General features: G+C 42.2%; 1 protein-coding gene across 3 annotated transcripts in view; it reads right to left on the bottom strand.

Moving 5' to 3' along the window:
* HECTD4 (HECT domain E3 ubiquitin protein ligase 4) overlaps positions 1-23,386 on the bottom strand; it is a 66,027-nt gene that overhangs the window by 39,063 nt on the left and 3,578 nt on the right. For 2 of the 3 annotated variants that reach the window (XM_066331597.1, XM_066331598.1), the window contains exons 2-18: positions 17,120-17,637; positions 14,374-14,463; positions 13,887-14,017; positions 12,691-12,799; positions 11,873-12,011; positions 10,502-10,672; positions 9,511-9,703; positions 8,000-8,161; positions 7,791-7,904; positions 7,447-7,587; positions 6,879-7,111; positions 6,337-6,482; positions 4,488-4,558; positions 3,870-3,975; positions 3,173-3,293; positions 2,213-2,341; positions 943-1,067 (exon numbers count right to left, since the gene is read on the bottom strand). In XM_066331597.1, coding sequence (XP_066187694.1) covers positions 943-1,067; positions 2,213-2,341; positions 3,173-3,293; positions 3,870-3,975; positions 4,488-4,558; positions 6,337-6,482; positions 6,879-7,111; positions 7,447-7,587; positions 7,791-7,904; positions 8,000-8,161; positions 9,511-9,703; positions 10,502-10,672; positions 11,873-12,011; positions 12,691-12,799; positions 13,887-14,017; positions 14,374-14,463; positions 17,120-17,637 — 2,699 coding nt within the window. The remainder of the gene's footprint in view (positions 1-942; positions 1,068-2,212; positions 2,342-3,172; positions 3,294-3,869; positions 3,976-4,487; positions 4,559-6,336; positions 6,483-6,878; positions 7,112-7,446; positions 7,588-7,790; positions 7,905-7,999; positions 8,162-9,510; positions 9,704-10,501; positions 10,673-11,872; positions 12,012-12,690; positions 12,800-13,886; positions 14,018-14,373; positions 14,464-17,119; positions 17,638-23,386) is intronic. The other variant, XM_066331599.1, reaches the window with a different exon arrangement.

Raw genomic sequence — 23,386 nt, 5'->3', positions numbered from 1 at the left:
TCAAAATTCAGCAGAGAATGTTTGTATTATATTAACAAGATCCCCAAAACAATCTTGAAACCACTGCAATTTCTCCCAAGTGTCAGTGACCTTGAATTGCTGACAATTCTCACTGAACAATCTGAGAGCAGAGACAGTAAATCAACAATTTAATAATTACTCAGAGAAGGATAAGCTCCCCTGGGCACAGGATGAAAGTCTCCATCAAACACAAATGCACCAGTGTGGATATCAGCTCCCAGCACATGGAGCTCAAAGGACTTGAAAAGGATCTGCAGCTACAAAAATATATTTGAACACGAACTCGTATGAAAATATCACCCAGGAATTGTGTGTTGTCAATAAACACAACTAATCTTGCAGGCACAGAGAAGCAGAAAGTGAAACCTGGAACACAGCTGGGACAGGGAGCTGTTTGTTTGAGGAGAGAAAAGTTCACAGCCTTTGTTTCCAGCTCCATTCTCAAGGTGTATTTTTAAGTAGAGGGGAGACAGGGAAGGGCAGGTGATGGAATATGTGGGATATCAAAACAACACCCAGGGACTGTCATACATAAATATCTAATCCAGCTACCAGGGACGTATAATCAAGAATTTAAAAATAAACACATTGTTCTAGCTTACAGGAGTATTCCCAGCTAATTACAGTTTATTTCCAGGTATTCTACTCATAAATACGATTAGAACTGACAAAAATCTTCCCAATCTGAGGTTCCTACAGAAATATCAACCTAGAGATGATCAGGAATGCCACCTACAGAGTGATCCTAAATTCTCCACCAGCTGAGTGCTAAACAATTGCTACAGGAAGAAACAGTTCCTGTGCATTCAAAGCTCAAATATTATGCGATAAAGAATAATTAATGCTAACTGTGCTTGTACAATAAGCCACAAAGAGCAGCAGTTCCCTGTTTCCAAATTAGGATCCTCCCACTTGTCTTACCTTTGCTCCCTGTCAGAAATGTCACTGTTAATTAGTGCTGTAGTGACTTGTTGCAGCATTTCTAAGACTTCATCACATCCTGTCAGAATTTGTGTGGCAAGAGACAAAATGCTGGTCTTGAGTTCCTGAGTGAAAAAAACCAAGAGTTACAGGATACTTAAATTCTTAAAGAATCCCCCCAAAAAAGGACAACAGAACAAAAAGATGGATTTCCAAATGAAAAGAATGATAATGTGACCTGGCAGGCCTGCAGCAGGAGATTCATCCAAGACTTAAATTTGATTAATGTTAAGCCCCAAAGTGCTGGGAGAAACTAGGTGCATGTTTTACAGGATGCACATCCAGTTTCTAGAGGGAAGGAAGCCCCAAGTCCAGCACAGGAGAGAGCTGAGAGCCAGCCAAGGGACAGGACTGGTGACACAATGTCCTAGCAGGGATGAGCAGCACTGCAGAGAGAGAAACTGAACAATGAACACGGCGTGAATAGTGAGACAAGAAAAATACTCCAATATTAAGCATTTACTCAATGAGCCTGAACAAATCACTTCCAACTGAAGCAGCTCACACACACAGCCTCAAAGAGCAGCAGAGAAAACCAACTTAGCAAAACACCAGAAATTCAGAAATCAATTCCATTAGGGAAGAATCATTACCAAAACTACTATGACCAGACAACCTGCACTCCAGGGCAAAGCTGGGAGTTGGATGAAGCAGTGTGAAATGAAGCATTTTAATACACTTCTACCAACCAAAGCCTGTCCTCAAACCTTGTTCTCTAACAGCTTCCTTGCCACAAAGTTTATTCTGTGTATTTCAGACAAAGTTCTACACAAACTTTACTTGTTTAAACTGCAAAAAAGCAAGAGCCAGGCAAGGCAAATAACAAACTCCTTTTGTGTTTATTTAAAAATATTTTTTTCAAGGACCAACTCAGTGATTTGGAGAGGAAAAAGTGTCTGGGGTACTGTGTCCAGGAAAGGAAATTCCCGTGCTAGGAATCCTACTAGCACTTAATTTAAATCTATTTAAAATCTCATTATACATATATTTAGGAAGCGTCTGCTCTCACTGGTAATAGGGACTACAAGCTGGAATCCTGAACACAGAAAAACTGCAGATTTTTCTCTGGACTGTTTTTCCCTGTTCTCCAGCTATTTAACTCTATCAAAAAGAAAAGAACCACCAGCAAACAGCAAATGCACTGCAGGACCAAGGTGTCACAGGCACACTGACTGGAGAGAGCCATACTAGAATAAAACTTGGTGTTTACCTGTACCTTCAATGTCTCTCCCTGCAAGGAGCTGTCACTGTCATCATTGTCATCGGGTTTAATCAAAATAGTGTTACTGAGGAGGTGGTTCTGCACAGCCATCAGGTACCGCAAGCACGAGGACGCAGCCTTGAACACAAATAAGTAAAACTTTGCATTATCCAAACCCTTCATCACCCCTGAGTCAGGCAAGCCTCAGACTTGGAAGTTGGAGAGAGGAAAAAAAGGTTGAGGAAGAAGAACAGAAAGAGTAAAGAAATAATATAATATATTTAAGAAAAGAAATCGGTTGCAAAATGCTGAATTTTGTGAAATAACTCACAAAAATATAGAGGCAGCATAATTTTGTTCAGGTTTAGAACACTATAGCAATACTCAGGAACTCTTAGAATTCTGAGAAGACCATGCTACCAGAGAGATAAATGTATTTCTCACTCCTGAAGGTGATGGTTCCATGCCACTCCTCCTTCCCCACAGGCCAGGGCATCCTGTCCCCTCCCAGTGTTTTTATGGAACTCAACCTGCCTTTCTCAGGGAGCTGATCCTGCTGAAAACACCTGCCCAGAGTTTTACCATCAAATGTCAGCTTTAGCTCATTTCTGTCTGTCACTGTTAACTGTCAGCCTGTATGAACTACACAACTGCATGTTTGATTTTTTTTAAGCTGCTGTAATGCTTTGAATATTGAGATCCACAAACTTTGCTTAAACTGAATAGGAACCAGAGCAACTGGAAAATAAATCCATGTATAAACCCATTCCAGCATTACTGAATTATCTCCTTTGCTGTGAGAAATTATTCTCCTCTTCCCTGCAAAGCACAAACAAAAGACAATTCTCCTGGATTTGTTAGGACACAACTACAGAAGTTTCACCTCCTTGTACTCAGTGAAGGGGATGGATTCAAGCAGGAAAAGAAGCCAAAGGCAGAGATACTTTAATCAAAACACATTTTACTTACAGGCACAGTTGAAAGAAGCCTTTGAAAGTCATCTTTAGATACAGTTTGGCACTTGGTGATTAAGACACAAGATTCTCGGACAACAATCTTGAGGATGTAGTGCAAGAGCTCATCATTGAGTCTTCAAGAGAGGCAAGAAAATTGTTAATCATTAATTATTGTGCATTTTGTACAGCTCAGTCCACTCTGCAAGCTGGATCCCAGATTATGGGAAACCTAAACAAGGACCAAACTTCAAATTCAGACACAAAACCCCCAAGGCTGAAATGTTTAACAACAAGTACAACAGATTTCCAGGGGTTTGCTGCACTGTGCTGATGTAAATCTGTGATTTCTTATGGCTCCTATAAAAGACTCCTCCCACCCTGAACAGGTTGAGACTGGCAGTTTTACTGCTGGAAAGTCACCTATGATATGCAGAGAAATGCTATAAAATCATATTTATGAAATTATCATTCAAATTTACCATGAACATGGCAAGGAACAAAGACTTCCAAACCCAGTCTGGGTATAGAAGTATCCAAAGTTTGCCCTAAAATATCAAATCTCTCCCTCACCCTAATGAAATCTTCCCCCACAGATACAAACAACGTTCAGGTCACACTGCAGGAACACACCAAGCAATTCCAGCAGAAGTTCCTGCAAGTTCACCTCAAGCAAATAACAGAAAAATACCCTATAAACTGAGGCTTTTTACCTATAATGATCATCATCTTCACTTCCAAATCTGTTGTTCTGCAGCTGCTCAGCTAAATTGGTCAGGATAACATCCCGGAGCTGTGAGAGGCCACTGTTCCTCTCACCTAAAAGGGAAATAAAAAACTTTTGCAAAGCAGTATTTTACAGAATAGATTTTATTTCCCCAATATCTCATTTAACACAGACTCTAGCTCAGGAATGGTTGCATTCCCAGGGGGCCCAGAGCTGCTGTCCCAGACTGGGAGCACTTTCCCTGCCCATGGCACTGTTGAAAATTCCCAACACTGAGCACATTCCTGGGAAGTAACAAATCCCTGAGCATCAGCTGCTTCCAAGGCCACATTCCCATTTCCTGGTGAACTCAAGGACATTATTCCCCCTTCACTGAAGTCTAACATCACCTCTGATTACTGAGTACTTGCAAATATTCCTTTTCTTCACCTGACCTACCCTAGGCCTAGAAAGCTGAAGCATTCCATAATTTCCTAGAAAAGCATGGATTTAAAGCAGAGTAGTGCCCAATATTCCAAATTGTTCTCCCTCTAAGACTGAGATGTACTTTGATTTATTGTTCTCAGAAAAACCCCCACTCTCACAGGCAATAAGACATTCTCACCTTCAGTTAAGACCAATTTCAATAAATTATTGATCTCTGCTTCTCCAGGATACAGGATATTTAAACCAGAGCTAAGGGGGAAAAAAATAAAACCATGAATTACTTGATGGATTTAGAAGTGAACAAAACCATTTCAGTGGACATGTGACAAATGGCAGCACAGACTCAGAATCTGATGGAACATTTACAATGTCTGTGTAAAGGCTTAGAAGAGCATCCTCCAGACTTTAACATCAATATTAGGATATAAGCAGCTGTTTTCTCCAGGAATCTCTTGTAATCAATTATATTTTATTGTTTAGGTCCCAAAGCTTCTCCAAGAGTTATTTGCTTCCATTTGGAAAACTCCCCATTCATCACTTGCACACGGGGCAGCACAATCATTTTCTTAAGAAACAGAAAAAATGATGATGGCTCACAGAAAAACTCCAAAAACTCTGGTGCTGGGGTAAGAACTGAGGCTTCTCTGTGCCAAGAAAACACAAACACAATAACCAAGGAATCACTACTGCTACCATTTTGCACTTTTCGGAGACTGGCCCTACTCAGTTTAAGCTACACAGAAGATTCTGGCAGGAGCATTTCAGGAACACCCCAGCTCTGCAGAAACATTCCATGTGGAGACATTTTCCCTCCAACTTGTGATGAACTCTGTCCTTTCTGTGTGAATTCTCCCATCGAGACCACAATCACTTCAAAGCAGCACTCCATGCCTGTCTGAAGTGCTGAAATCATTATGCAACTTTGCCATTTCATTTCCCTTTTCTTTCTCAGTAACAGAAAAGAAAACTGGGCTGTTTTTCAGCTTCACACTGAGAGCAGAGATTACTGCAGCTTCCTTCCCTCTGGTTCATGCTGATCCACTCTGATAGAAACCTCAGGAAAAGTTCTAACACATTAGCAGCTCTCTTTGAGGGCTCCACTGGCACCAGAATCCCCCAAGGAGAAAACAGGAGGAAGGAAACATCACCCAGTGCCCACCTTGGAGCTGTTGAACAAAGCACTGGAATACACAGGTATTACAAAGTATCCATGCAGGTGACAGGAGACACTTTTCTCTGTCAGAAAGCACAACCTTGAAAACGCCAGGTAATCATTCTGAGCCAAACTGTTCTTCACTCAGAATTGCAGAGCCACAGAAATTTGGAACGTTGTGATTCACACCAAGAAAATGCAGGTTGATCTTCAAAAGATTTTGTTCTCAACCTCTGGAGCACTTCCCACTGGAAAGTGCAGGTTCAGTTTGTCCTTGGCACGCTGGAGCCAGCATTCCTTGGCCCTGAGGTTTCCATTATCTCCTTTTCAGGAGATACAAGCACAATTTTTTTTTTCCACTGGGCCTTCAGTCTCAGAGCACTGCTCAAGTATTATTAATCCCTCCAGGGTTATTAATCCTGCTTCTCCTGATGCTCCTTTTGTTCAGAAGAATCTCAGTGTTACCACTTAAAACACTGAGGGAACAGCTGCCAACACCAGCTTTGCCTTTTCCTGAACACCACAGCAGCTGAACAAGGAACTCATTCAAGGAAATTTTGCCTGAATTTAGCAACTATTTTATAATAAACATTAAAAAAACCAAACATTAAGAAACCTAGTAAAAAAGAAACAACTTAAAAGTAAGAAAGTAATTACTCTCTGTTATTTCATCAAGACTAACTCATTGTATTTCTCTTCTTCCACAGACACAAACTGCAATGATTTTATCATATTATGCCTTAAAATCCATCACACTACATTTTCTCATATTAATGCCAAATCAAACTGAACACATTGTGCATGTTCATCTGTCACTACATTTCAAAGAAACTAAAATCTAAGTTAAGTTGAACTTGATAAAACAGATATTCACCTAATAGCCAGACAAACTTCCTTCTGGATTTCAGAGCAGATCTGATCTCTTGGGGCCATCAGTAACTGCCACAGTAACAGCCCAGACCTTCTGACAATGTCTCTGTTCCTTTCAGTTTGGGGGCTGAAGAAAAATTTAAAAACCACCTAAGAAAAATTAAACACAACAATATTAATATTAAAAATATAAACATTAGTTACATTAACTTATTTTCTGCAGTCAGTTTTTCGAACTATTTGTGTAGGTTTAGAAATCTGAGAGTCAGAATCTGAATTTGAAACACAAAATGCAGGAAGAGAAACAAAGAAAGAAGGAAATAACCTCTCTGTGGTTTATTTTAATCTATAGAGATTAGATTAAAATTAGGGCTCTTAAATGAATATATTAAATATTGCAAAGCCACTGCTAAATCAACCTCCATAATATGGATTCCAATGGAGAAAAAAAAAATTAAATAAAAATGAAACCAGTGGTTGCCTGTACTCCAAACCAAGTTTTTCCTTTTCCCATGTGAATTCTGAAGTCCATTTAAGGTTCTGTACCTGGAAGACAACGAGGATGCAGCGGATGATGCAGGTGTCTCCATTGACCATGGCCTTTTCCATAATGTCACAGATGCTGCTCAGGTGATGGGCTTCAATGGGATGCTGCTTGCCCAAAAAATTGCTGATGGGGAGGTTGTTGCTGGCTGCCAGGAGGTTGAGTTGGTGGATGCACATGGCACCAACATGGTGCAGTAACTGGTTAATGACCTCATTCGTAGTTGTTGCATCCCCTGCAAGGAGAGGAGTTCAAATGCTGTATATAAACACAGACTGGATCATCAGCCTTTGCTTCCAAAATGCAATAAATCAACTTCAAGGCATAAAAGGATTACCCAAAACACCTTCTGAATGTGCTGAAGGCAGCAAGAATCTGAAATCTTCCACACATCTCACTTTGTACTTTTCTCTCTCTAAAATCTAAGCTAAGCCATGAGCAATATTTACAACTCTTTTCAGGAATTAACTCAGCTTTTAACTGCAAGGCAGTTTCTGTCTGATCATTCTCTGCCACTCCTCTGTTCCACCTCCCCTTTGTACAAAGTGCTGACTCGTGGGTTCCCCTCACCTTTGGGCTCTGCAATGACGTGACTCACTCCCAGCCTCTGGCACACACAGTGGAATGCCTGATTCCCAGGATTGCACCACTGATCAATATAATCATTGGAGCACGTCCAGATCATGTTATTCATTGTATCATAACAGGCACCTGAGAAAAGGAAAATATTTCACACATCAATTTATTAGAAAACCAGACTGAAGCACCTTTATAGGCATCATAAATCCAAACGACTTGCTTTAAAAGTTTATAAAATTTCACCACGTGCAACCCCGCCTCACTGCAGAGCTGCTGACTGCAAATTCAAACCCAGATGGATTATTTGGGACCTGAGGGACTGCTGTATTCCTTACCAAGGCCTGGCACCAGAGCCCCCCGTCCGAGCGAGCTGCCCGCAGCATCGATGAGATCTGCCCTGCTGGTGAACTGCCCGTCCGAGATGTTGAACACCAGGCTGGAGGCAAGAACTACACAGAAACACAGCTCCAATCAATTCCTGAGAAGTTTATTGCATTCCAGACAGCCAAGGACTCCCAATCTGCCACAAAAGGCTCTGACTTACTTTTTAAGGAGGACAAAGCGCTGGTGCCCCCGAAGAGCGAGCGCGTGGCCGAGCTGCCCGAGCCCCCCGGGGGTGGCACCAGCATCACCAGGTACGTCCCACACGTGTAGATTGGGGTCTTCCTCAGCATCTTCAGGGGCAGCCCACAGCTCGTGTTGGCAGCTGCAAGGTGCACCAGAGAAAGGTCACAAACTGCACTTCTGCAGAACAAGGCGGAGCTCCGCTCAGCGCTTCAAAGGAATCGATATTTAGAAGCTGTTAAGAAGTTTTGACAGAATTCCAGAATGATTTGGGTTGGAAGGGACTTTCAGGATCATCTCAGTCCAACCTCGTGGACAGGGACACCCTTTCCATGAGACCAAGTTGCTCAGAGGCCCATGAACTCGGCCTTGAGCATTTCTAGGGATGGGACATCCATGACTTCTCTGTGGCCTCCCAGCCTCACACATTCAGCATCAATCCCCACAAGGCTACAAAGAGTTTAGGGGTTGTTCAACTAAAGAAAACAACCTCAAAACAAAATAAATAAAAACATTAGGTATAACCTAAGCTATTAAGAATTGTGCGGTGATAATTACATTGAAAGCACTTGGAGCCAAATGATCTCACATACAGAGATCACTTGAGATTCACTATGCATTTACTATTTTAAGATCTCCTGCTCCTCATGAAACGTAGACAGCCCAAATGATCTCCCTCCTGCAACAGCTGATCAACACTTTTTGAGTGCTGACTCAAGAATTAGCCAAGAATAGCCACTTACTCTCCTTTTTCTGTACCACTTGAGTTGTTAAATGGCAAAACACAACTTTTAAAATAGCTCTCCGAGCTAACTCCTTGCCAAATTCCCTGGAAGAAGAGCCATTTCATGTATAATTTATTTTTATGGAAATACTTTCAATTGCTTCAAATTGAAGAAAGAAAACTCACGTACTTGTGAAGGGAGAGAAATAATTCAAGATAAACTGAATAAAATCTTCAGACAAATCTAACAAAGCTCCAGATCATCCTGAAAGCCATCAGTGCAGTTTATTCAAGACTCACTCATTAACTTGGGCTGTTTCCATAAAAGAATACCCAAAAATTGTGCAGATGACCTCGAAAAATGCAAAATCACCTAAGATTTGTAATAGTCCCGTGACTGGTGAAGCAATAATTCCATTTTCTAACCTGCAGGCCATTTTTTTCACACTGATTAGAAGCCCAGTTGAGCTGCCAGCAAAGAAATGCAACTATCAGATTCCCCAAAGCAGTTCAATAACGGAATTGGAAAAGGGTGCTTCCCATTTTCCACCCCTAAACTTTCCTCACAATCCTAATTCAGCAAAGGAACTGATGATTCCAGCATTAAGCAAATACCACGCAGACCTTCCAACTACGTATTTGTGGGGAAAAAAAAAAAAAAAGACAAAAATCACACGCTGTTTTTTTTTAAACCAGTCCTAAGAAGTCAGCAATAACCAGGATGGATGCTGTGTGTGTTATAAAATGAGAAGTGAGGCGTTTCTGACCTGCCTGGTCCTCCTTGAGGGTGTTGGAGATGGTGGAGCCTGTGAGAGCAGCGAGGGTGGCCGAGGGGGAGGCGCGGTACCGGGACAGGCGGCTCAGCAGCATCTCATTGATGCTCTTGGCAGATTCCCCCTCTTTCCTCATCAGGATAATTCTCTCCTGCAGAGGATTTGCTATACAAATGCCATTTTCTACCTAGTAAAATGAGGTGGGAAAAAAATACTTTAGATGCTGAAATCCACAGGTGAGATATCACCCAAATTGTATCAGGTAGGAAAACAAAGTGAAACTCTGTTGACAGAAATTCTTGCAAAAACAAAGTTCTGAAAGCAAGACAGCAGTAATTTTTTTTGTTTGTGACTTCATGGTTCAATAGAATAATTTAATAGAAGATATCTGGTATCTTTGAGATATATAATAGGATATCTTCTATTTATTCTATCTGTTCTTAAAGACAGAACTGCTTGTCATAAACTTAAGTTTATTTAGGAAATTCTGCTTAAAAATATGTAATCCTCCTGTATTTTCTTAGTGGTGTTTCACTTGCAAATCATTTGGCTCCGAACCACTTTTCCAGGGAAAAATTGTGAGCAATGATTTCTTCAGCCCATGATGTTCAGGGGATGTTTTACTGCAGAGTGCATCTCTTAATGAAGATGTGATTTAGAGTGTTAGGGATTTTCCATGAGTTGTACTACTACAGCCTCCCAATTCTAGCTCCACCATCCCACTCCATCCTCCTCTGCTGAGCAGAAATACAGACATAAAAAATACATTTTATGCTACAAGAGAATTCAAATTGCTAAATATAATAATCCTCTGGACATGGAATTGGACAGTTCACCTCCTGTTCTGTTCAGTTATTTCACATAAATCCACCCAGATCATGCCTATAAATATCCAAACCAATTATGTCAATTAGAAAATGCTGATATTTAATTAAACTGGGTTATGCTACCAACATCAGGCATAGAAAACACACGATTTGCTTACTATAATTTCAAAAATATCCATAAAGACAGAGTGGCCTTTGGGGGTTTTTTCATTGAGGCTTGCAGGAGACCAAATCCAGTAGAAAAAGGTGCCATCTGAAGAAAGATGCACGGTGGTCATAGTGCTGCCAACTGGGAAGTGATTTACTGGCATTGGGATTATCTGACATACCTATGAGACAGAAAGCATCTTAACAGGTCTGATTTTGCAGTTTGGCCTTACAAGTATGAACAGTATGAAAAATAAACAGAGATCAAATGCAGTTAGTGCAGAAGAGGCTTAATATTGGACTTAGTAGTAGCATTACATTGATTTATTACCAACAGCTATTCTGTGATATTTGCCAAATATCCAAACCAGCTCCTAGATCTCAAATTTAACCTATCTAAAAATAATAAAAAAGTATCATCTCCTCTCTAATGAGGGAGAACAAAGGCACCACAAGGAAAATACATGTCCTATTGAGTCACCTTTCTGCAACTTCTCTCAAATATTGCTTGAAACTTGAGAATAAAAGGGGAATCGAAACATTCTCAGTGTCAGAAAACACACTGGACATAAATGTGTATATCCATCCTTAAAACCGCAGCAGGAAAACCCAAAGTAAATCACCTACCCCAGTTTTACAAAGGACAACAGGTGCTTATCTACAAACCACAACCAGACCTGAAACAACACCTGAATTTTGGACATGGGAAGAACAAAGAGCCGTTCAGGAAGAACACATTCTTGATTTAAATCAAAGTCCATTTTGCTGTTATTTGATTGTTTTAAGATATGACCACACTGGAATAATGGAATATCCTGAGTGGGAAGGGACCCATAGGGATCAGTATCAAACTCTGGCCCTGCACAGACATCCCAACAATCCCAGCCTGTGCAACCCTGGGAGCACTGTCCAAATGCTCCTGGAGCTCTGGCAGCCTTAACCATTCCCTGGGGAGCCTGGGCAAGGCCCAGTACCCTCTGGGGGAAGAACCTTTCCCTGACATCCAACCTAACCCTGTCCTGACACAGCTCCAGCCCTTCCCTGGGTCCTGTCCCTGCTCACAGAGAGCAGAGCTCAGAGCTGCCCCTCCTGAGGAAGCTGTGGACTGGGATGAGGTATCCCTCAGTCTCCTCCAGTCTGAACAAGCTCTATCAGTACCCCATAATATAGAAGAGCATAATTATAGATAAATACATACATTTATATATAAGACACACTGAAACAGTAACATCTCTACCCTAACTTACACATTCACCACACAGTCACTTCAAGGCGGGGTTAGAAAAAGGCAGTTTCGCAAAATAAGAAACTTCGAGAATAAAACTAATTAAAGTTAAAAAGCATGTGATTCATTCAGCCTGGTTTGTTCCTGTCCCTTTTACCTGCAGGGTATGTTGATCCACGAGCTGGAACAGGTAGTGAGGTTTGCTATCAAAGGACACGGGCCGATGGAGGAGTTTGCCATTGCCAAAAGCCACCCAGCCCGCCTCCAGCTCCTCGTTCCGGCAGTACACAAACCCCCTGGAAAAAAACCACCAGGATGTTCAAACTCCTTCAACCCTGCCCTGTTTCTTTGAGGTTTTTTTCAAATAACAACTTGCAACCACAGCGCTGAACTTTGACTGAACTTACATTCAAGTCAGCAATTTTTGTTGTGAAAGGCTTTAAGCGTAAAAAGCCTCGTGGTTTTTCGAGCAATGAAGAAGCAAGGAGGTACAGTGAGTCACAGCTGCACTAATTACTTAATGAATGACATAATTAGCAAACAAACACTCACAAACCCAGCTATAAATAAAATGTCACACAACTGGTCTGTAGTATATCCCTCTCAGCAAAGAATCGACCAACTTACTAGGCATTAAAAAATAAAATTGAATCTAAAACTCTGCTACTGTGAAGGCTGAACTAATGGCCTTCACAGGTCCCCTCCAACCTCAACCTGGTCTTTAATTTTAGACAAAACACACTCAAGAAGAATTTCAGATGAGAAACCAACACATCAAAATAGCATTTAATAAAAATTCACAATATCATGGAACCACAAACTGGTATGGGTTAGCAGGATCCTTGGAGATCGTCTCCTTCCAAGCTCCATATCCTCCCGTCTTGCTATGCCCAACATCTGGGAGAGGTTTCCCACAAGAGGAACTTTTGGGTTTCAGCAGCTCTGCAGAACAGGCAGCACTGAAGTGTCCCTTACCTGAGAGTTCCATGCAGTCCTGATCCCAGTTTGCTGATTCCCCTGCCCACGGAATTGGTCGTGTACAGGTAGAGCCCATCGGCTGCAAGGCACCGGCCCAGGTCTGCATCTGGAGCAGAGAGCACCTCTGTAACATTCCAGCTGGGAATTCTCCCTGGGGATGACCCCCCATGGAAACCAGCAGGGGCTCATGGCAGCTCACTACCAACCCTTTTTTTAATATTGAATTTATTATCTGGTGCTCTAAGAGCTGCTGTAACACAGGCACAGCCCAGGAGACCCAGTGGGTTCTTCAAGCCCCAGAGGTGCCCAGATGGTCTCACACACTGTGAGAGGGAAGAATCTAATATTGAGCCTTGATCTCATTTCTGCCAAATTCTGTGATTCTCCTAAAGCTGTTCAGATCCTTCCACCTCTGAACACTTCAACTAAGACAAAATGCATTTGAAACACAGAGCAGTAATTATTAATAATCAAGAAGCGACACAAGCCAAGTCAATCTACTGAAGTTCACAGGATCTGGACACTCTCAGCTCAGGAAGGAAAAGTCCACTCACTCTTGCCTAAACACCTAAAAAGAGATGCCTCCAATAAATCTGCAGGTAGCCTAAAATAGCAAGTCAGATTTTTAGATTCCTGTGGATTTCATTAAGTATCATTAAAGTTTGAATTACTATTTCTAAAACTATGAGAACTCTTATTTATAACAAAAATAGTAAACAAAGCAGTAAAAACTGAGAATGAATTCAGGAAAAGAAATACAAAAGAAAGCGTTAAAAAAAGAATTTCAAAATCAATTGGGTAGAAACAAAAGCAGAGTAGGGAAGAGGGGGAAAAAAAACCAAACAATGAACTTGTACTTCTAAAAATAAACTTGCTGTGCCACTGATAGCTGGCTGTTGAACACAGGGATAGTGCACAGGGCAGTGATTACGTTCTAACGAGGGGATAATATCCAAACTCTCTCTGACCCCTCTGAAAAATTCCCACTGGAGTCAGGAAGGGTCACTGGATCAACTGCTTTGGACTCTTTCCCACAATCTGACAGTTTAAATCAGCAGCTGCTCTTCAGCAACCAAAAAGTAATATTTTTTTGAACTCCAACTCTGAAGTTTTACATTGATCTTTAAACAATTATCAGGACTTAAAGCATCCTGCCCCCCTCTGCTGATAGTGACAGGGATGAAATAATTCACCTTTATTCTCACTGCTGGCACCAGTGTTGGCATCAGGGGCAGGTAACATGTCCTCAAAGCCCCAGGACACGATGTGCTTTCCTCCAAGCAGGCAAGAGGGGGATCCAGGGCCTCCCTCCAAAAGCAACAACCTTGAAGCAGAAAACAGCATAAAATTTCATAAAGAACAGAGGTAGGAAAAATCAGCTGAATTAAAAGTTAAGACCAAGATGTATTTAAAGTAATTATTCTGTCAGAGCTCATAAGCCACTTAAAGGAATCATCAATATTTAATGAAAAAATAAAAACAAAACACCCCAAACCCAATCAATGCTTTTAGATCTGATTTTCTAATCTCTTCTGCACATGACTAAATCTCAATCTTCCCTAAAGCTTTCAATAACTCGAAAGCCTTTTAATCATTTTGAAAGACATTCCAATCCCTACACACACTTAATACATTTTGAGAGCTGCTGGAAAAGTTTGTAAGGAGACAAGTTCTACCAACCTGTAGAGAACATCAGCCACAGGCAGGGACCCCAGCTCAGTCTGTTTCTGTAATAGATGCACTGTATGAACAAAGGTTTTCAGCGACCCTCTAAAAGGACAAGAAAAACATGAATTAAAGATGTCTATTGAAGCCAGACTGAACACACACAACAGCAGCCATGGAGAACACCCAGAACCACAGTAGGGCATCAGCTTCTTTTCTAACCGGCATCTCTTTCCTGGAGGATATTCATTCTTTGGGGAGGAAGGGGAAGGAGGAAGAGAGGGGGATGGACAGGCAGAATGCTGAGGAAGCTCTGGCCTAAATTCCACCTTTTTCTGGGAAGGGATGAAGGCCCAGCAGGGAGGGCGAGCAGCAGCCACAGGCTGGGTCATCAACAGCAGGTTCATAAAGGCAATCCAGGCACCTGATAAAGCACCTCAACACTGCTCCTGAGGCAGCTGTTTCAGGATTTCTTGTAGCAGATTAATCACATTTAAATCTCCAGTGCAACCCATGTGAGCAAGGGCTGCTGCACTCCCACCTGGAGATGCCTTTCCTGCCTCCAACAGGAAAGACCAGACACATCCATTTCTTATCAAGATTCTGATTACTTTTCACAGAATCATGGAATATCCCAAATTGGAAGGGACCACAAGGATCACCATCCAGCTCCAAGCCCTGCACAGACATCCCAACAATCCCAGTCTGTCCCTGAGAACGTTGTCCAAATGCTCCTGGAGCTCTGGCAGCCTCGGGGCTGTGCATATTCCCTGGGGAAATAACCTTTTCCCTGAGCAAAGAACCTTTCCCTGATATTTAAACCTCTCTGACACAGCTCCAGCCCTTCCCTGGGTCCTGCCTCTTCACTGCCCCTCCTCAGGGATGAGGTCTCCCATCACAACCCCAAATTTGGAAGATCCAGATGTCTTTAAAAATTTTTATTTTACAATTTCTGTTTTAAAGGTCAAGGCCATTTTCTGGAAGATGTGGTAGCTTTATTTCCAGGTATTACAGCCCACCTAGGCAGGAGAATTTGGTTGTCTTAGGTCAGTTATGAGCTGCTTTCTTCACAAACAGGAGTGATCAGCTGCAGAGATCCTTGCCCTGCACTTTGCTGAATCCAACCTTTTGCTGTCACATGTGGTCACTCAGCTCTCAAACTTTCCTCCTCCACACCCCAATCCCTGTTTTCCCCAGCGACATCTTCAGCTCTTTGCTTTCACTGATAAACCTCAGCCTGGAGAAAATTGACACCAAACACATTAAAGCACCTCAATTCATTATTTAAAGCAATATTTGCTCCGTTGTTTTATTTTTAGCAATAAGAAGCACCCAGGATTGCGACTAGGAATGTCAATAATAGTCTCATTTTCAAGGCTTTTTCTTCAACACATAATTAAGATATTTAAAGGAAAAGTGTGAGGCTTTCAGAGGTGAACAAAGCACAGTGGGATATTTCAACTCTGTAAGCAATGCAAGGCAGACTTGCAAAGAAAATAAAAGATCAACCTGAAGTTCAAAAGCTCTACTTGAAATTTAGCTCAGCTGCAACAGAACCTCCCATATTTCCTGCAAATTGACATCTGGGAAAAAAAAAAAAAAAAAAAGAAATGAGATTGTGTTTATCAAATCCAATTTCTCTGGGCTATGTTCAAGTACACTGCCTTTCAGATAAGGCAGTTGTCAGGACAGAATAATTTGCCACATACCATAAATTTCTCATTGACTTCATTAAAACAAGTGCACTAGAAATTAAGTAGGTTTCATTTGAATAAACCTTTTCCTAAAGCAAATCATGCTATATCCTGGGAACTGCAACATCTTAAATCAGAGTTAAACTTCTCAGACAAGGCTGTGACCTGGAGAAACATTCAAGCCAACATTTCCAAAAGGGTCCCTGTGACTTTAAAGCCAAATTAATGGGGTTTTGCAGAGGTTTTGTGTTTCCTCTCTCCAAGCCCCAACCTCTAAAAAAGTAGGTTTTGATTAAAAACAATTATGACCAATTAATCCTCAACCGCCTGATGCCAAAGCCATGCAGGACAAGGGGTATTTTAACCTACAACGGCTGAACTCTTCACTGGCAACAAAACAAAAAAATACCTCCACACATTTGAGAGATAACACTGAAATCGAATCTGAAAGGAATTGCCCCAAAACTTGGCAGTTCCACCTTCTCCAGACAAAGGAAGGTGCACAAAAGGGCAGGACAAAGGGAAAAGGAGACAACTTTTCTCCCTGATAAACACATTTGGAACCATTCCTAGAGCAATAGAAGCAGCAATATGCACAGAGGCATTGCTAACCCAGATCCTTCTGCTTTTGCATATGCTAAACACATGCAAAAAAGAAATGCTTAGCAGTTTCACCCTTTCCAACCCAATATTTAAATATCAGAAAGAGAAAGGCTGGTGCAAGCTAAAAATAAGTATCACCAGGGCAGTCACCTCATTTTTGGAAATGGAAAGAGAATAAACACCAACAGCATTGCCCAAGGCTGCTGGAGTCACCATCCTGGAAGGGTTCAAAAACAGTGGATGTGGAATTTGGGGATATCATTAATGGTGAATCATGGCTGGACTTAAGAGAGAATTAAGGAACTTTGTCAATTTTGCCAGTAAACTTTTTCGTACTTGTAACCCTCCTGGAGCACATTTGGTTGGGATTTCACCTAAACCTCAGGAATCTCAGTTTAACCCTTGAATTGAAGCATTCCAGGGTGTTACATCCAGGGTCAACTCTGTTATTTCAGCTCCCTTACCTCGCACAAGCCAAGGCAACCAGGGCAGCAGCAGCATTTTCCTTCTGCTTGTAGGGGATGTGCTGGCCGGAGGGCGCCGTGTCCTCGAGCCAGGAGCAGAGCAGGGACTCGATCCCGTTGAGGCAGTCGGCCGGTTCCTTGGTCAGGCTCAGGGGCTGGCAGTCCCGAAGGCAATTCAGCAGCACCTCAGCAGTGATGTTACAGAGCGAAGGGTCCGTTCTGCTCTGCGACTGGATCAGCGGGAACACCAGCAGCAGCCCCATGCGCGAGGTGAAGGGAGCCTGCTCCGGCTGCTGTAACAAGCCCTGGCGTTTGAGCAGGGCCAAGGCCTCCTCGTCGCCGGAGCTGTCGCGGTCGTGCTGCTCCTCCAGGGCCAGCTGGCGCTGGGCGTTCCAGAGGCCGCGCAGGGCGTTCAGCCGGTACTCCAGCAGCCGCGCGTACGCGTTGCTCTGGTTGCCGCACACCGAGCGCAGCCGCTCCGCCAGCTCCGTCGGGTTCTTGGTCTCGAAGGTCAGGATCTGGGAGAGGGGAAACGGGGTGTTTATGGAGGTTTGTAAAGAGGGAGAAAAAGAATCCCACGTGGCTCTGCGGTGATTTTTAAAGCAGCGGTTCTCTAGGGATATTATTTTTAATTTCTGGGAAGGAATAAAGCTACGCCCGGGGCCGAAGAACAGTTGAGTGGTGTTGTGCCCATCTTGAGGTGAGGAGTGACAGCCAGAAACTAAAACACATGGAATCCCACGGACCTCTATCCATGGAGCATGGCAGAGGACTGGGACAGCTGCCCAGAGACTCCACATCCTCTCTTTCAGGACACATCCCTGTGTCACCTGCTCCAGGTGACCCTGCCTTGGAAGCGGTTGGTACTGGGGGATCTCCAGAGATCCCTTCCCACCCCACTGCTGAGGGATTCTGTGAGCTTGTTATTACTGAGTCAGCATCCTCACCAAACCCAGGCTTGGAGGCTGCTGACGGGGATTTTTAAGCTTTCAATAAACAACAACAATAACACAGATTGTAAAGAAAAACACAGGCATGAAAGAGTAGCTTGGAAAATAAACACTCCCCTCCTCTGGAGCTTTTTTCTGTAATCGAGGCAATTTTGCTGAAAAGTTCAAAAGAACTGTGGGTTTGGAGGGTCCCAGGGGTTTAGAGCCCTTCTATGAAAACTAATAGGTCACTAACATTGTATAATAACAACACGCTTGTTCTACTTTTGGAGCTCTTCAAATAAACCAACCAACCAACCAGTTCTCTCCAATTCACCAACAGTTCTGTTACACTCTCTCTCCCCTCTGCTTTTTTCCCCTCCTAAATTTTATCATCTTGCACTTAGCTACACCTTTCTCAAAATACTTCAAGTTGCTGCTGTAGTTAAAAACCCTAAAAGTCTCCTCCTCATCGTTTCAGACAGAAGAAAGAGGCTTTTTTGGCACTTCTAAATAAAACTGGAAACCAAGCTGGAACAACAGAAAACAAGTAAAGCATGACACAAAAATGTATTTATGGTTTAGTACCCAGCCTGGGACTGGAACACACTGAGTTTTAAGTAATTTACAGGCAACTTTTCTCCTTCCAGCAAACAACAACACTGAAGATCAGCAAAGTCACCGAAGCTGTGGCAAGCTCAAGGAAAGCCATGAGCCAAGCATTTTTTGATACTCTGGATCCAGTATCCAAAGGGATTTGGTGTCCAAAGGGCTTCTGGCTACTTTCCAAACTGCATCATCTCATCCACCCTCAAACACAATCTTTGGCCCATCTTTATGCCGTAAAACTGTCATTCTCTCATTTAATAAAGAAATACAAACACGGGAAGGGGAACGTGAGAGGCAAAGCTGCCATGGGGAATGGCATTCCTGGGTTGTTTGTTTTGTGGGGTTTTTTAACTGCAGGCAGCAGTCATAGAGATCATGAAATAAATGTTTCTGGCTAATTGCAGACTCCTGAACAGCTTGTTAAAATGCTGCAGGACAAATCACATCTGCCAGTGCCACACAGCCCCTGACTAAAGGCAAATAGCTTTGGAGCAGGACATTCACCACTAGAGCCAGGAAAAGTTCACTTGAAAGGAATGTGCATTGTAATTACACTTGAATGGATGTTGCATCGAGCTCCTTACACCTAATAAACCTCCTTTAATTAATTTCTCCAAGAGATCATGAATATTAATTCCTAAACCACATATTACACATTTAAAATAACCACCTCCTGTTAAGTTGTGTGTTCTGCTGTCTCAAAAATAAGTTTGTTTCCTATTCTAGATGGAATCACTTTCTACAACAGTTGGCTTTTGATTTCCTTGAACTAAACTGGATGGATTTTCCACTAAGTGACAACAAGCTGCAGAAATGGAGGAAAAAGAATTAATGTTTGCAGTTTGAGAGCAAAATGCTGAAGAAAACAGGTCTGTGGTCTTTGTCCATAACAAAGATACCACTACAGAAGACACGCTGTGATGTACTTGGTGTTGCATGTCTTGCTCCTCAAATCCCCCAGTTTAACAGAAAAATGAATTTTTTCTGCCTTTGATATGGCTCTACAGCTCTGTCTTGTAGCAATCAGGACGAGTCAGTGTCAAATATGTGCAGTTTTGCTGATGAAAAGCTTTTTCCTGCTGAAGTTTTAGTTTCTCCCTGATCTCACAGTTGCCCATTTGCTTTAAAAGCATTCATGGTCTGTCTGGGATTGGTAAGAGTGTTTCGCTTCAGTCTTTCACAAGGGAAATGAGCACTAATTTGGGTAAATGATACAGGAAGTACATCAGCTTCAACAAGAGCATTCCAAAATGGGACTCAGAGACTTTTGATAATGCAGTTTACAACATCTGATTTTCATACATGGCTTATGGAACCAGTGATAAAAAAACCCTTAATTATTGAACATCATCTGAGCGGGCATTTGCACTTCCAGAAAACAAGAGGATATTAGAAGAAAGATGTGAGGTCATCTGCTACTCTTCAGGACACTTCAGCAAATTAAATTAAAGGCTGATTTCCTCAAAAGCCTTTTTACTAGAGGTCAGTACTCAGAGCTACCTCCAAAAGGGAGCTTTAAGACTAAATGCTCCCAGTGAGCTTGGGACAAACACCCCGGGAGCTTCAGACACATCCCAGGGAACTGCTCTGGCTCTCCCTGGGAGCCAAACCCAGCCCTTCCCATCCCAACAGTGACAGAGCTTCACTTGGTCCCTGCCAGATCCATCAGTGCTTCCCTCTGGATACATTAAAGACTCCACACAGGAATCCCAGCCCTGGCAGGGTTCTCCTACCTCCAGGCAAAGTTTGTCATCTTCCAACTATCTAAAGTCAAAATAAGTTCAAATAAAATGCAAGAAAACCCCCCAACATGTTCTTTCACAAATTTTGATACAAATACAACTACAAGTGTTTATAAAAGGTAAAATTCTCTTTCCTGCTGTCTCTGGGCTGCCTCTCTGATTTGGGACTGATTTCCAGCACCCTTCTGGGGTGCCTTGATATTTCCCTGTGCAACACCTGAGGAGGTGTCAGGGGCAGGAACCAAACCCAGCCCCACACAAACCTCACCTGAACCAGTCCCTGACACATCACTTCCCAACTCCAAACACTCCTGACTAAGGAGGCTTGAAGAGAGTCAAAGAGGATGAAGAGGATGTAACAAACACATCACTTTGCCACAGAATGTTACCCAAGTAGCTACTACTTACATGTAACTAAAAACTGTGTTATTAAACAGTTTAATTGTCACTATTTTAATTTTACAGTATCTTATCCTTACACATTATTTCCTTGTTTGATCCTTTAAATCAATTTTAGTCAATATTTTAATTAGAACATGGTAGAGCCAAAGTTCAATCACTCAAATTGGTCTTTGACATCTTCTTCAACATCAAGAAGCACAAAATATATCTGATTTTAGATGACCTATGAGGAGGTGTCATCTTTCCCACTGTATCCAATATTTGTCCTTTTGCATCCCACTACGTGACCTTACCCAGGTAATTCTTCCCATCAAACAGAATTTTTGCCAAATCTGCTCCAGAGAGGAGAGGCTGACATTCCCTATTTTCAGGGCAACATGTTTCTCTGCTGACAGTAAATACCAGACCGAGTGCAATTAACACACACTAATATACATGAAGAGCTTTAGCCTGAGGTTTTATGACCCTATTAAGTAAATGTAAATGTGAGCTGTCACTAAAAGGCAGCTTTTTCCTCTGGCTACAATTCCTGCCCCTTGTCCTCTCCCTGAGTATTTTAATTCTGTTACACAGGGAACTGAGGAGCAGGGAAGTTGTGCACAAAGAGGGGTTTTTATCCTGAAGTTTGCACATTGGAAAGGGAAGACTCTAAATCTCCCCAGTAACGTTTAATTCTCTCTCTCCAGAGTTCAGTTGGCTGAAATTCAGACGTGAAGATGAAGATGGTGAAACACTCACCAGGATCAATTACATTTCTAATACCCCCCTGAGAATTAAACACGGATTATTCCCATCTCACAGGAGGTATAAACCAGGCAGAAAAACAGAAACAACCTCAGAATTGTAAAATATCTTTAAAGGCAGCATGAAAAAAATTAATTCTATTACTCTTTGGCCACCCCATTACAAGTATAAGGTCATTTTTCTTGTACGGAGTTAATAGAGAGGCAGCACCACTTGTTTACTCGGCTCTTTTGTCTCTAGAAACACCAATAAAACAATGTAAAAAGACTGAATTACAAAAAAATATGGATTATTCTGTAAGGGAAAGGGCACAAGTGACAGTTTTAAAGGTACCCTGAAGATTAAAACACACATCCCAACTGGACCTGCTCCATAAACAACCCTGTGTCCCTGCTCTTTGTCTCCCACTCTGCTGGGAACTGCTCTTGGCATTTTCTGGGACATCCAGCACGAAGCTGCCTTGGTGCAAAAGCCACTTTCATTTCTTCTAAAACATTTTCTAACCCCTCTGTAAGACCTTCTCCTCGTTACATCATGTGCCAAATATATAAATATATGCAAACATTTTCTCCCTGATGTTTTAGCAGCTGCTGCACTTTACACCACACTTCAGTGTTACAGTTAAAAACTACAAGTCTCAAGGTTGTTCCAATTTTTTCTGCTCCAAGAAATTTTAACCTGATCCTCTTGTTCGAAGCCTCTGCTGAGTCCTGTGTGGAGCAGTGCAGGTTTTTACCTACTCAGCTAAAAGCAGAAACTATTTTCTTTTGTGACAGCACTGGAAATCTCATTGCTCAGAAACAAGCACTAAGACACCGCTATCTTTTAGAATTTTATCCCAAATCATTTTTGTAACCACACAAATTTATGAAATAACTTTCGTATCTGAGACGAATTACAGAGAACAAGCAAGCTGTAAATAAATAAAATGCTATAAAGTGTTGTTTCTTTGTCCATTAAAGTATTTCTTTGGCTCTTCCTCCTAGGTGAAAACGGCTGCAAAAGGTAAAGAAAAATCTTTGTAATTTAAACATCTGAGAGTGCAGATCACTGAATTAATCAGCTGCAACTGGTAACAAGATCTATATTTGGGAAACAGATTTGCAAAATCATCCTTGAGAAGTTTCCTAGGGTTTCTCTACAAGGTTACCTAAAATACGATTTTAAAACTCAGAAGTCAGAGGCACGGTGGTCCCTATTAGAGAGGTTTAACAAATTCCAAGTCCTGGCAGAGGAATCCTGGAGCACTGGAAGGGGATGCACAGGCAGGATGAGGGTGTTCCAAGCCTGCCACACGCCTGCATCAGCAGCTTTCAAGTCAGAGGTCACAACCCCAGGAAGGGTCACCCACTTAGGAAGGAGTCAATTGTTGGTGGTGGCAGTAGGGACTCTCAGCATGACAGAGGTGACGCTTGTAAATGGCAGTAAGGTCACAAGCAGAAAGGTTTGGGAAGCACTGACCCAGATAATTGCAGGGAAGTGCTCTCTCCTTCAGCAATCAGGGAAAAGTGACAAAATGTTTTCTCCGGGCCCGGGAGGAAAATGGGTGAAAACTTCCAAGTTTAGCAGAAACCTTCCAGTCTAAATCATTTGATGGCAAACACAAGTCAGTCACAGGACTGGCACATGGTGAGAAAAGAGCTCTGGACTTCAGTTCTTCAGCCTCTCTGTGGAGGGCCAGCCCAGGCCACACTGGGGGAAGAGGAAAAGCCACCACGTTTTTCTTTATTTTGTTTCATTTTGATTATTTTTTTACCTTCCACTTGATAACAGCCAACTATTTTGAGCGCAGAGCCACCCCTGCCCAGTGGCACCTCACTCTGTCCTATGGAACAGAGCTT

Source organism: Sylvia atricapilla, chromosome 17 (assembly GCF_009819655.1).
Source record: "Sylvia atricapilla isolate bSylAtr1 chromosome 17, bSylAtr1.pri, whole genome shotgun sequence".
NCBI classification, from domain to species: domain Eukaryota; kingdom Metazoa; phylum Chordata; class Aves; order Passeriformes; family Sylviidae; genus Sylvia; species Sylvia atricapilla.
The sequence above is the reverse complement of the archived record's forward strand: the minus strand, read 5'-3'. Positions and strand labels throughout refer to the sequence as shown.